The sequence below is a fragment of the Dipodomys spectabilis genome, unplaced genomic scaffold, assembly GCF_019054845.1.
Source record: "Dipodomys spectabilis isolate Male_0828 unplaced genomic scaffold, ASM1905484v1 ptg000424l, whole genome shotgun sequence".
Taxonomy (NCBI): domain Eukaryota; kingdom Metazoa; phylum Chordata; class Mammalia; order Rodentia; family Heteromyidae; genus Dipodomys; species Dipodomys spectabilis.
This window is the reverse complement of record NW_024871101.1, coordinates 2807588-2821594: the sequence shown is the minus strand read 5'-3', so window position 1 is coordinate 2821594 and position 14007 is coordinate 2807588. Positions and strand designations below refer to the sequence as shown.

General features: G+C 37.5%; 1 protein-coding gene across 1 annotated transcript; it reads left to right on the top strand.

Annotated features, from left to right (window-relative positions):
• The first annotated feature begins 3640 nt into the window (after positions 1 to 3640).
• On the top strand, positions 3641 to 13709 carry Hmgn5 (high mobility group nucleosome binding domain 5). Its single transcript, XM_042668243.1, has 6 exons — positions 3641 to 3848; positions 5647 to 5676; positions 7368 to 7397; positions 7542 to 7595; positions 11664 to 11804; positions 12284 to 13709. Exons 1-6 carry the CDS (start codon positions 3834 to 3836, stop codon positions 13142 to 13144), a joined length of 1131 nt encoding a protein of 376 aa, XP_042524177.1. The 5' UTR covers positions 3641 to 3833; the 3' UTR covers positions 13145 to 13709.
• Positions 13710 to 14007: the final 298 nt, after the last annotated feature.

The window sequence follows — 14007 nt, the reverse complement described above, 5'->3', positions numbered from 1 at the left end:
TCATATCTGTAATTTTTTCTACACAGGAGGCTTGAAGTCAACCAGGACAGAAAAGTCCATAAGATTCTTATTTCCAATTAACTAGTCAAAAGCCAAAGTGGAGTTTTTAATCAAGTGGTAGAGTTCCAGCCTTGGTTGAAAAAGCTAAGGTACAGGGCCTATGCCTGAGTTCAAACCCTAGTCTTTGCACCAAATAAAAGTAAATAAAAAATCAAGCTTGCTATTGTCATATGGTGGTAGAATCTAAATTTTATAACCATCTAAATTTGGCATGAAAATTAAGATTTGGTATTATAATGATCTACATTCTATAGTATAGAGGAAAGAATGTTTTAGTGTGTGCCTGGAGCTTTGAACTCAGGGCCTGGGTGATGTATCTGAGTTTGTTTGTTCAAGGCTAGTGCTCTACCACTTGAGCCACAGCTCTGGTTTTGGCTCTATAGTGTCTAATTGGAGATGAATCTCACAGATTTTCCTGACTGGGCTGGCTTTGAACCAAGATCCTGAGATCTCAGCCTCCTGAGTAGCTAGGCTTACATGTCACTGGAAGAATTTTTATTGAGCTGAAATTATTGGAGAAGGCTTTTGTTAAAATTATTAGGCATTAGGATCAAAACATTTGGTACTTGACAATTTAAGAGAATGAGGACAGTGCAGAGGTAAAAATATAGTAATAGCAAAGAGCATACACCAAGTGATAATTGGTTAGAAAAAATGGAAGAACGTTCCACAAATAGAGTTTTGTCTTATGCATTCATGAATGACTATGTTTGCAATTTGAGAACATATAAATCAGAAGAGCAACAGGTTAAAATACAGAACAACTAACAAAAATGAAAATTCCTAACAAACTTGCAGAATTTTAGAGTTTACTGCTCTACACATTTAGTTATCAACCAAAGCACATCACCGTGATTTGTTTCAATCTACTGTCAATTGGTATTCTGTTCTCTGAACAAGTAGAAACTTTGTCTGGCTCTACATTTGCTATAACGTTGTACTCAATAGTTTGGAGCCAAGTCAAACCCCATCTCCTCAACAAAAGCTTTGTGCAATTTACCTTGGTTCTAAAAGATCTTTCCCTTCTGTTCTATCATTGAACACAGTCTGTACCATTTATATAACAACAATCTTGATTTGTAAATAGGAATGTATCTGTTTGCTCAATCCCACAAAGAAATAAGTCCTTCAGGGAAGAAAGTGTATAATGCAACTTTATATGCCACAGGGGTTTGCATTTTCATAACCTATTGTACAGCAACAAAAATCCAACTCACAAAACATTGCAAAATTAGAATTTGTTGAGTGAATGCATTATAATGCTGACACATTTTCCATTTCTCTAGTTTTCTCTGTATCTATATGATGTCATCCTTAAATACTGAACCTTATTTAAACCTTACTTTCCAACTCTTGTAATTTAAAATGGTTGACATATACCTAGGTTTATCCAACACTTTCGCCATAATGGTAGAAGAGGCGTTAAGAACATGGAGGGGTATCCACTGACATTCCTCAACTTCTACAGGGCTGGGATTACAGGCATCAGCCTGGCTACTATTTGCCTTTTAAACTGATTTTATATATATATATATATATATATATATATATATATATATATATATATATATATATATAGTGGTATTTATGTAGTTATTTATTTTTGCTGGTCCTGGGGCTTAAACTCTGGGCCTGGGTGCTGTCCCTAAGCTTCTTTTGCTCAAGGATAGCACTCAACTGCTTGATCCACAGCTCCACTTTTGCCTTTTTGGTAGTTAATTTGAGATAAGCGTCACACAGACGCTCCTGACAGTGCTGGCTTTTAACCAGGATCTTCAAATCTCAGCCTCCTGAGTAGCTAGAGCCACTGATGCCCCAGCTAATTCAATTTTTTAACACAGAAATATAAGTGGAATTTTTAACTGTTTGAAAGTTAATTTCGTTTTTGACTAAACATTGAGTGTTGCAGTTATTTAAATGCAATTAGCCCTTCCTGTATAACACCTAAACAAGGAGCAATTCCAAAAGGACTGCAGAATCCTGAGTACTCCATTGTAGCCACAGTTTTTCCCAAGTGCTGTTTTTCCTTTAGCACATCATCTTCAGAAGTTTTAGGTCTCAGGAACTGACATTGGAAAGGCAGCTATAAACGTTTCTTAGAGTAAAAAGCTACCTATCTTGTCTGAAAGTAGGGAAATAACCTTCTTAGACAAAAATTTAAGGACATCACTCCAAACTCAGTGATAAAGATTCACATTTTAATGCAATAGCTTAAAAACAAAACAAAAAGTCCATTATGAAATAACATCCAAATTTTAAATAAAGGTAGCTACATGATTTGCATCACACAAAACTTTGTGGGGCTTTTATTTGTTTGAGGTTTATTTGTTTTGTTTTGTGTCTGTTCTGGGGCTTGGACTCAGGGCTTTGGTGCCCTCCCTTAGGTGTTTTTTTTGTTTGTTTGTTTGTTTTTTGTCAGTTGTGGGGCCTGAACTCTGGGCCTGGGTGCTGTCCCTCAGCTCTTCAAGCGCTCTACTGCTTGAGCCACAGTGCCACTTCTGGCCTTTTCTGCTTATGTGGTGCTGAGGAATCGAACCCAGGGCCTCATGCATGCAAGGCAAGCACCACTGAGCCACCTTCCCAGCCCTCCTTTAGGTTTTATTTTTCTCCACTCTACCATTTGAGCCACAGCTCCATCTCCAGCTTTTTGCTGGTTGATTGGAAATAAGAATCTCATAGACTTGGCTGCCTCAGCTGGCTTTGAACTGTGATACTCAAATATCAGCCTCTTGAGTAGTTACAGGTGTGAACCACCTGCGTCCAGAACCTTCGTTTTTGACAAAACCTTAAGTTTCATTCGGAGGTGAGTGCCTGGATAGCCCTGTGCTAGCCTGTGTTCCTAATTCTAAAACATATTAAGTTTAACACTTTCCTAAGTCTGTCTCATTAACCCTCCCCTTTGCATGGAAACCCCACTTTGTCAATGTTTTTACCCTGAATAGACCTCCTGGCATTACAAACTTCCTTCATGGTCCTATTGGAGTCCTTCCAAGTGGGAAAATGGGATTTTAACCCAGACATATCCCAGCGTTCAGATGCCTCTGGCTCTCCCAGTTCCCAGATTTGTTTCTTCTCTGCACCTGCGGGAGGCGCGCAGTTTTTGGCAACTTTAGAAACCCGGGCAATTGTACTTTGGCGGGAAGTTCCCAGGGCCTGAGAAGCATTTCCACTCGGTTCCATTCGGTGAAAGAGTGCTCCTGTTACTTTATTCCTACCCTCTTAAAAGTGACGGAGACCAACCGGCAACCAGACTCAAGCAGATCTCAAAATCACTCCACTCCCCACCCCCACCCCCGCGAAGAGGAAAAGGTGAGGGATTTGGACATTTAGTTGCTTTTCGCCTGCCATTACAACAGAGAAGCGAAAAAAAAAATCAAAATCACTCTGGATTTTCTGCCAGTTACATTTTAGCACGGTGAATCTACTAAATCCTCACGCGAACCCAACCAACAGCCAATGCCGCCAGTTTTACCAGGTCTTTGGGCAAGTTCGCGGGCCACGCCCCCGAGACCGGCCACTTCCTCTTATTGGCTTGACAGCCTGTCACTCCAATCTGGCTCCCACTCCTGCTAACCATTCACGTAGTTTGGTTGCGTCTTGGCGTGTTTAATGTTGCCAATAACGAGAGATTTTTTTTTTTTTTGAAGGCGAGTACAGGTCGTGCTGCAATTAGTTCATTGAAAACTCAGTTGCTTTCGGAGGCGCCAGGCAGTGGCTGCTTTCGCCTTTTTTTTTTTTCTTGCTATTACGATCTCCTATAGGGAGCTGCAACAATGCCCAAAAGAAAGGTAAGTGAAATGAGAAGACAGAAGGTAGATTAGCTGCTGAAATACATATTTTCGAAGGCAGAGATTTTAATATATACGTGTATGTGTATATGTATATATATATGTATATATATATATATATCAAGAGGGGACATTTTTGTCTTCTAGTTTGATTTTGTGATGTGTTGAATGGAAGAGGAAGGAAAGGGGAAGAGCAGTCGGTTTAAGGTTTAGGATGGCCTCCCATGCAACTGGTAGTTCACTTTTGGTGTGTTTTGTTTAAGGGAAAGAATCGCCTGAGAGGTGTCTCCATGCTGAATTACAAACAGCCATAGCGCTTGCTGTCGCTTCCTACCCCACCCCCCTTCCTCCGCTTACCCTATTGGAGAACACTTCTCCCAGCCACACTTCCAGGCACCGGTTTCCTCCTCGGCCGCCTGCTTCTATCGGGGAACCGTCCCGTTTGAGGGATCGAAAAGCCACGGCTTTCTCCCGCATTTGCCTTTGTTCTTCCCATTTTCTTTTTCCTTTTTTTTTCCTCCCTTCCCTCCTCCACTTCTTGTCATGCCAGATGGCTATGCAATGGTAATCCTGTGCCATTAGGCGGCGCAGACTTCAAACTGTCCTAGAGAAGGGAGAGATTCACTGTTGTAATGAGAAACTTTGGGGTTGGAAGACCTGGCACGCTCCTAGCTCTCTAGTTAAAGGTGGAATGGTGATTAAAGTTGCGTCGGATAAACTATTGCAGATGTTGGAACACTGTGAGACTTGTTCACTTTTGACATGCAGAAATGGTCTGAAATATTCAAGGGCTACAGATCTTCTGCAAACCTTCCCGTTCCAATTCCTAGCTTCACACATAAGAAAGAAATAAGTTAACTCTACGGGGTTCTATGGGGGCTTTTTTGTTCGTTTCTTTCCTGAGTGCCGAATATTTTGAAATCAACACTGTTTGGGTGCTTGGTAAAATTATAAAACACTGGTAATATAAACACTCTGACTTGTTTTATATTTTACTTCTAAGGCTGAGATTCCCCGGTGCTCTGGGGCTATATGAGTCGCGCAATCGATTGATAATTCTGAGCTAAAAGACTACTCAGATACAGAAAGCAGTTGTTTCGAATCACCATCTCCCTCCCTGAGGTTTTCACTTTGCTTTTCCAGGCTTATGCAATGGATCTTTCTATTTTCCGAGTTGACAGCAACCTTGTGCAAGGTAGAAGCGGCGGGAAGTTTTAAAATCCGCAGCTAGCTTTTCCGAATAAAAGCATTGACTTTGTAACAAAGAAGTTCTCTCCCTTTGCTCATAGCATTGTGGAGGAAATAGTTTTGTATGCAGAATTTATGCAAGGGAATACTCCAAAATCAAAACAGAAGGACAAATAAGTACAATTTCGTAATAAAACAAGGCAAGAGAGACTGGGAAATTGCATGAACTTCCGCTTTCATTTGACCGGCCTTCACCCCCATTATGGTTTTAACACTGCAGGTGGGCTTCAGAATGAACTGTGTTCTTTTCACAAGATGTTCTTTGAACAAAAAGATAAAATTTCATATCAATTTTTTAGGCAACTGCCTGGAGCTAGCAATTACGTATTAGAACATGAACCTTTGTGCTTTAGTAGACAGAAGAATGTAACATACCTGGAGGGGATGTGTGTGGGGGGAACATGTGGCTGCTTGAGCAGGAACCCAAGAAAATAAGCATCTATATTACAACCATAATCCATAGGCAATATTCTCTGATCCATATGCTTATACTGATGTTCTTATTTCTTATGTGTGTCGCTTTTGTTTTGTTTTCTCCTCCTCTGTATAGGCTGCAGGTCAAGATGATATGAAGAAAGAGGTAAGTGTTCAGTTTTTAAATTTGTCCAAAATGCACTCATTTTGACAGACTTCAAAACACCTAACAGACTGGGCTGGTGGCTCACACCTGTAACCCTAACCATGCAGGAGACTGAGATATGAGAATCTTGGTTCAAAACCAGCCAGGGCAGCAAAGTCTGTGAGACACTTAGCTCTAATTAACCACCGAATTACCAGAAGTGGACCTCTGTGGCTCAAGTGGACAAGCTCTACACTTGAGCAAAAAGGTTCAGTGAAAGCACTGGGGCCCTTAGTTCAAGCTCCAGTACCAGCATCAAACATACACACACACACACACACACACACACACACACACACACACACACACCTATCCACAGGTCAAAATAGATGGTATGTTTGTACCATGAAATCATCACTATGGTATTCCAGTGAGCTCTTCAAAATTATATGGCCAGGCACTGGTGGCTCACGCCTCTATTCCTAGCTCAGGAAGCTAAGATAGGAGGATTACAGTTTCAAAGCCAGACTGAACAGGAAAGTACTGGAGGCTCATATCACCAATTAACCACCAAAAAATCAGAACTGGAGGTGTGGCTCTCTCTCTCTCTCTCTCTCTCTCTCTCTCTCTCTCTCTATATATATATATATATATATATATATATATATGAATATATATACACACATGCACATAAATATGTATACATATACTACATACTATATATATAGTTTCTCTCTTTACACACACACACACACACAGTCTCCAGAACTGCAAACTTCTTGGAACTTAGGCCCTTATTGCACTGGTTAAGACCTAAGATCTGGAGCACACCTTTTGTGTGTGTGTGTGTGTGTGTGTGTGTGTGTGTGTGTGTGTGTGTGTGTGTGTGTGTGCACGCGCGCATCCGAATACTGGGGCTTGAACTCAGGACTTGGGCACTGTCTCTGAGTTATTTCACTCAAGGCTGGTGCTCCACCACTCGAGCCACAGCTCCACTTCTGTGGAAAGTCTTTTATTAAGCATAAAAATCACTTTGCTTTTGGAAAGATGGAGCTATATTTTCATTTTAAAATACATTGCTTTGGGGCTGGGAAGGTGGCTCAGTGGTAAAGCGCTTGCCTTGTATCCCTGAGGCCCTGGGTTCGATTCCTCAGTACCACATAAGCAAAAAGAAAAAAGCCGGAAGTGGCGCTGTGGCTCAAGTGGTACAACACTAGCCTTGAGCTGAAGAGCTGAGGGACAGTGCCCAATCCCAGAGTTCAGGCCCCACGACTGAACCCCCCCCCCCAAAATAAAATAAAATAAAATACATTGCTTTGGGCTTTGTGATAGCCATTGTATTAATTGAGCCTAGAAACTGTAGCTTTATTTGGGAATTTTCCCCTTTTACTTATAAAGGGTTCACAAGATAGGAAAATGGAAAACTTTACTTTTATTAGGATATTGTCTACCTAAATTCACAAATGCTTCTTTTTAAGTTTTTTATTGTTATTATAAAGGTGATGTACAGAGGGGTTACAGTTGCCTAAGTTAGACAAAGTACATTTCTTCTGGAATAATGTCACCTCTTCCATTACTCTTTCCCAGCACAATTGCTTCTTTAGTAACATTTTATTTGTAGTGTTACTCCAAATCTTTTCACCATAATAAAAATCATTGTAGCTTTTTATGTCTCTAATCTCTTAACGGATTATTTTTTTCTTTACTTGCAGCCAAAGAGAAGATCAGCTAGACTTTCTGCTGTAAGTAGTCTTTTTTTTTGTTGTGCAATCTAATTTTAAAATTTACAGAATCTTGATTAATAGAACAAAATAAATAACAAGATTGAAATCTTTCACACTAAGGACTCCATTTAAATTATATATTTTTCTTTTTCCATGATGCAGTTGCCTGTGCCTGATATACCAGAACTGAAACCTAAAAGAACATCTTCTCTAAGGGTAAATACTCAAATTTTAAGGTTAAAATAAAATTGCTTTTCTTCAAAATAATTTTGTAAATGCATGGAGCTGATCATTTATCATTTGTACAATTATTAGAATATTATACTGTAGAGTAGAGCACATGTAAATCTTTTGGTTGGGCAGTGTTTTTTCCTGTTTTGTAATTGCCCATTATATTTAGTGTCTTTTGGGGGTAGAGCCAAAAAAAAAATGTTAGTTAAATGGACTCATTAAATATCTTTACCATTAGCAGGCATTAGTGGTTCAAGCATGTAGTTCTAGCTGAGATCTGAGGATCATGATTCAAAACAAGACTGGGCAGGAAAGTCTTTGAAACTCATATTTCCAATCAACCAGCAAAAAGCCAGAATTTCAGCTGCGACTCAACTGCTAGAGAGCCCCTTGAAGTTAAGGACACTACCCAGGCTATATGTTTAAGCTCCAGTATCAGCACAAAAGGAAAAGTGAATTTACTTTTGACATATTCACAGTAAAAATATTGTTGATAAAAGGAAGTGTATAAATTTCTGTAACTAAGTAATGTTTTGTAATAATCCTAGATAACTAACACTTGATAAGAGCTTACAGTTTACAAAGTAACTTTACATTTTTTTGTCTTTTCTTTTTTGGTATTGGGGATTGAACCCAAGACATTGCACTTGTGAGGCAAGCACTTTGACACTAAGCTACATGCCAGCTCCTATATATTATTTTTAAATGGACACAATTGATTTTATATAGACTTCAGTGCTCTGATGTAGATAAAGTCATATAGAAACAGAAATGACCTAAGTATTAAGTACGTATTGTTTTATATCTAAGGATTTTTTTTCTAGAATAAGGTTTTGTTTCCTGATCAAGTGAGGGCCTGAGTCATGAACTTTAGGCTTCCTGACATTTCTGGGATCACAAGTATGCACCACCACATCCAGCCTCCATTCATGAGGACAGACTTTTGTGAATTTTTTTGATATGAACTGGAACTGTGACCCTCTCATTCTCAGCCTACTACATACCTTGAGATTCCAGTGTTGTTCACAATGGTCTGAAACTTTGATCCTCTTGTTCTCAGTCTCTCAGGTAGCTAGGATCTCAGGTTTGACCAACAGCTGCATAGCTTATTTAGAGATTTTAAGGATTAAAGTCCAAAAGTCATAAAAGGTTAAGACTCATATACTTTTGAAATAACCTAATTCCATTATTTTTGTACTTGAAAAAATGGCTATAATCCTGGTAAGTGAAGTTTTAGTGATAGTGGAACCATTACTAACAAATGACAACAGAAAGGAAACTTTTTATTTATTTTTCCTGTGCTATTTAGTGTTATTAATCAATAAACTGATATATTGATACAGTGTTTTACAGTTGTAAGGATATCATATAAACAAACCATAAAAATAAAATATGAAAACAAAAATATACATAAAGAAATTTTCAAGGCCAAGTGTGATGCTGAATGCTTGTAAAATTCAAAAGGTTGAGATTAAGAAGGCTGAGGTTCCAGGTGAGCCCAGGCTATAAACACAATCACCAACACACTAGGTGTAGTGGCATGCACCTGTAATCCAAGCCATGTGGAATACATAAATAGGGGGATTATGGTCCAAGGCTGGCCCCAGGCAAAAACTCAAGACACTATTAAAAAAAAAAAACTGGCCTAACAAACATGACACCCACAATTGAAATCCTAGCATTACCAATTTTTTAAAATTTTTCTTTATGTTACTTTTCTGGCACACTAATTCTCTGAACTTAGACACTCAATTTATGAGTTATTAAAACAGTAAATATAGGGCTAGGGTTATAGCTCAGTGATAAAGCTCTGAGTTCAACCTCAGTTCTGAGAGAAAGAGAGACAGAGAGACACACAGAGAGAATATAGTTGCAGATACAATACTAAAAGTGATTTAAGCCTGAGTGGTGGTGACTCATGCCTGTAATCCTAGCTATTTTGTAGGCTAAGAACAGAGGACCATGGTTCAAACCCAGCTAAGGCAGGAATGTCCATGTGACTCTTATCTCCAATTAACCACCAAAAAATTAGCTGGAAGTGGAGCTGTGGCTCAAGTGATAGAATACTAGCCTTTGGGGGAAAGAAAGCTCAGGACAGTGCCTAAGGGAGTTCAAGCCCCATGACTGGCGTGTGTGCACACACAGACACACACACACACGCACATGCACACGCACACACACGAACTTTTTCAGTTTCTTATTTGTTAGGAGAGCAATAACTTGTATCTATATTGCACTTTACAAGTTCTAACTCAATTTCACATTCATTTGTCATTTGCCTCCCTGTGAAATAGGGGGTATTAATCTCTTTTTACGTAAGAAAACGGCATCAAACTTTAAGATTCTGATCAAGAAAATATTACATAAGTGGCAGATTCAGAATTCAAACAAAGGTTTTCTGGTCCCTTAACACAATAGTCTTTCTACTAGTACACAAGTTAAGAATTGGTAGCAAAAAAGGCATTTTAAAATGCATTGAATATGCTAATTACAAGTAAAACTCCCAGAGCATCAGAATTGCTGGAGCTGAATGAAATTACAGGAACTCAAGCCTCAGCCCAGAGCTGTCAAAATCTGTAACTTCGGTGGTACAACTTCAGGTTGTGTATTTAAAACAAACAATCCCAACATGATTGCATTGGATGAGGGAAATACTAGAGTTTGAACTCAAGGTCTCAGTCTTCAGCCTGACTTTTTGTTGGCTAATCAGAGATGGAGTCTCTTCGACTTTTCTGCATTGAACAGAGACCTTCCAGATCTCAATCTTTTGAGTAGCTAGGAGTATAGACATGAATCACTGGTGCCCAGCAATATAATTGTTTTAATGAGAGCAGGTTTGAAGAACAAATGAACTAGTATCATGACTTAACCCTTACCCACTGACTTTTGTGTTCTAATTGGTTAGAGTATGATTTACACACACACACACACACACACACACACACACATTCATGCATACATATGTCTGTTCTCAGGCTACTTGTTCTGTTCCATTAATTTATCTGTCATCTACCTAATTCTGACTTTATGTCTAAAATAGGAATAAACATACATACCTCATACTATTTGTTTTTTTATTGTAAAAATGTTGTACAGAGGGGTTACAATTACATGAATAGGGTAATGAGTATATTTCATAGTGAGCATTGTTACCTCCTCCTTTATTTTCCCCCTACCATCATTTCCTTCCCCACTTCCCCAACTCCTCCCACCCCCCACCTCATACTGTTTGTAAGGATCAGATAAGTTAATGCAATTTGCTTAAAATAGTGCCTATCATATAACAAGTGTATAATGCATATTATCTATTCTTGTTACTGCTTTGCAATGTGTTTTATTATCTGATATAATGACACTATTAGTCTTCTTTTACATTACATATTTGATTTGTTCTTCCTGATGAACTTCAGAATAATTCTGTCACATTTTGAAAACAATGCTGAGATAATAATAAGAATTATGTAAAATATAAAAATTAAATTCTTTAAAATACAATTTCACATACTTAATGGTCTCTTTATCCAAGAATATTGTCTGAAAATATATTAAATTTGCCAAAGAAACAGATTTCTTTTATTTACATTGAGGACATTATAAATTTATAATGCTGCTTTAGGCTTACAATAAAAACTGCAGCCATGTGCTGGTGGCTCATGCCTGTAATCCTAGCTACTCAAAGACTCAGAGTTGAAGATCTTAGTTCTAAGCCAGCCTAGGCAAGAAAGTTCAAGAGACTCTTATTTCCAATTAACCACCAAACATCAGAAAGTGGAGCTATGTATTAAGTAGTAGATAGCTAGCCTTGAGCAAAAAGTTAGGAACAGGGACAGGGCCTGAGTTCAAATCTCCACACTAGCATACACACACACACACACACACACACACACACACACACACACACACACACGTTATTTGTTAATTTTGTTGACATTCAGTTTATATGCAGATATCAGAGTTCCTTAAATTATAGAAAGCCTGCAAAGTAATTGTGGCCAAATAATATAATAGCTTAATTGTGTATTTGTTTTTATTATATTTTGTGTTGCTGGACAGAAAATGATGACTAAAAATGATGAGATGGAAGAAAACACTAATACAAATACCAGAATGATGTCTGAAAGCGATCAAGAAGAATTTGCCAAGGAAGCACCCAACACAGAAAATTCTGAGAACGGAGAAGCCAAAATTATTGAGGTATCATACCATGTTAACAAATTGATCCACTTGAAAGCTTAAGAATGGGCACAATGAAAAAAATCTTACTTGCATTTTAGTTTAAAAATTAAGAAACATTAAACAAAGAGGTTCTATTGTGTAATAGTATCTAAGGAGAAAAAATGAATTTAAAATATGGTGAAACAGATTAATTCTATGTCATCCTTTAAGTATTTACTTTGTGCTTCCTCATTTTTGTAATGGAAATCCTTTATATGAATAAACTGTACTGAATTTATTGCTGCAAATATCTATTTATAGCTATTTGTATGGAGACAGTTTTAATTTTAGTTATTAGCATATTTTGCTCATGTTGTGATCTATCCAGGAGAAATTTACTTTCTGGTAAAAGAAATATTGTTCTTCCATTGAAATAGATTCAATCTGATAAAAATGTAGGAGAAATAATTCTAAATTACTAATTTTATAATTTTGGGTTTTCTCCTCTATACACCTAGCGACCTGTTGCTGAAAAAGGAGCTGAAGAAATCAAAGTAGAAAAAAATGAAAATATTGAAGAAGTGGAAGGAGAAAAGAAAGAAAATGAAAAAGATCAAAATAAACAAGATAAACCACAAGATGGAAAAGGGGACAAAGAAGACAAGAAGGAAGATGTAAACAAGGATAGTTATGGAGATGAGGAAGAATCTGGGGAAAAGGTAGAAAAACTGAAACAGAAGGGAGATGATAAAGAAGGTGGAAATGCAAAAGAGAAACAAGATGGTAGAAAAGAGTCTGGAGGAAATGGTAGAGATGGAAGTAAGTATGGAGACAGAGAAAAAGAGGGTGGAGATGAGGGAAAGGATGGAGATGGAAAAGAAGACAGTGATGAGGAAAAGGATGGAGACGAAGAAGAAGATGGTGATGAAAAGGATGCAGTTGAAGTGGACGATGATGGGGTAAAAGATGGAAATGGAGAAAAGGATGGTAATGGGGAAGAAGATGGAGATGGAGGAGAGGACATTGATGGGGCAAAGGATGAGGATGAAGAAGATGGTTATGGGGAAAAGGATGGAGATGAAGATAAAGGAGATAAGGGGAAGGATGGAGATGGGGAAAGTAATGTAGATGAGGGAAAGGATGGAAATGGAAATGATGAAGGAGATAAAGAAAAAAATGAACAAGAAGAGGAAGACAGAAAGGAAAATGAAGGTGAAAGTGAGAAAGAAAGTGGAAAACAGAAGGAAGAAGAAAAAGAAAAAGAGGATGAGAAAGAGGAAGATGATAAGGAAGATGAAGGAGATGAAAAGGAAGTTCAAAACAAACCTGAAGTTGGAAAAGAAGCTGAAAATGAAGACAAATCTCAGAGTATTGTTTAAGCTGCCCTATATAATTTCATAATTTGATAACATACCTTCATGTTTTAATGTTAATAGAGATAAATATTTTTATCAAATATTTTATAAACGCTGCTTTTTCTTTAGTATCATTTAATTTTGAAACATTGTTATACAGATCATTAGTCACAAAATGCCTAACTTGACATCTTTATAAAACTTCTGATGGTTGTAGTGGATGCATAAGAGATGCTTTCATCTTTGTCAATGAATTCCTTTTCTATAAGTTATGCGCTAAATCTTTCTTTTTTAATTTTATTCCTATATAGAGAATAATTTCACAAAGTAGGGAGATTCCAAAAGAAAGTTTCATTCAGCCTTCTTGTGGTTCTCTAGGTGGCTTTTGTAAAGAAGGTGGACTATTTTCATGTATTGCTAAGAATTAGAATCACCTTTCCCAAATATAACTTTGTTGGTAGTTGCGGAAAGTATAAAGTTGTAATTTCATTTTTCAAAGAAGTGCAAATGTTTATTTGAAAAGGGCAGTTTCAATGATATGTGTATGCGTAAAATTACTGGATTTATCTTAATAAAAAGACTCTTCACAGATAGTTGTGATTTGTTACATCCCAAACTACAGTTAATGGAACATTAATTTTTGTGACATTCACAAAAACATTTCAAATTGATTTTATTGAGGTATGGTTAACATAAAACCATTCTAAATGTTTTAGGGGTTTTGAGTATATTCACCATGGTATACAACCATCATCAGTGCCTAATTCCAGAGAATGTTTATTACTCCCAAAAAAGAATACCAATTAATAGTCTCTTCCTATTTTCCACCAAACCTGCTCTGTCTCTTAGTAATGTTCTCTGTTTCCAGGAAATTGAATTGTTACTTT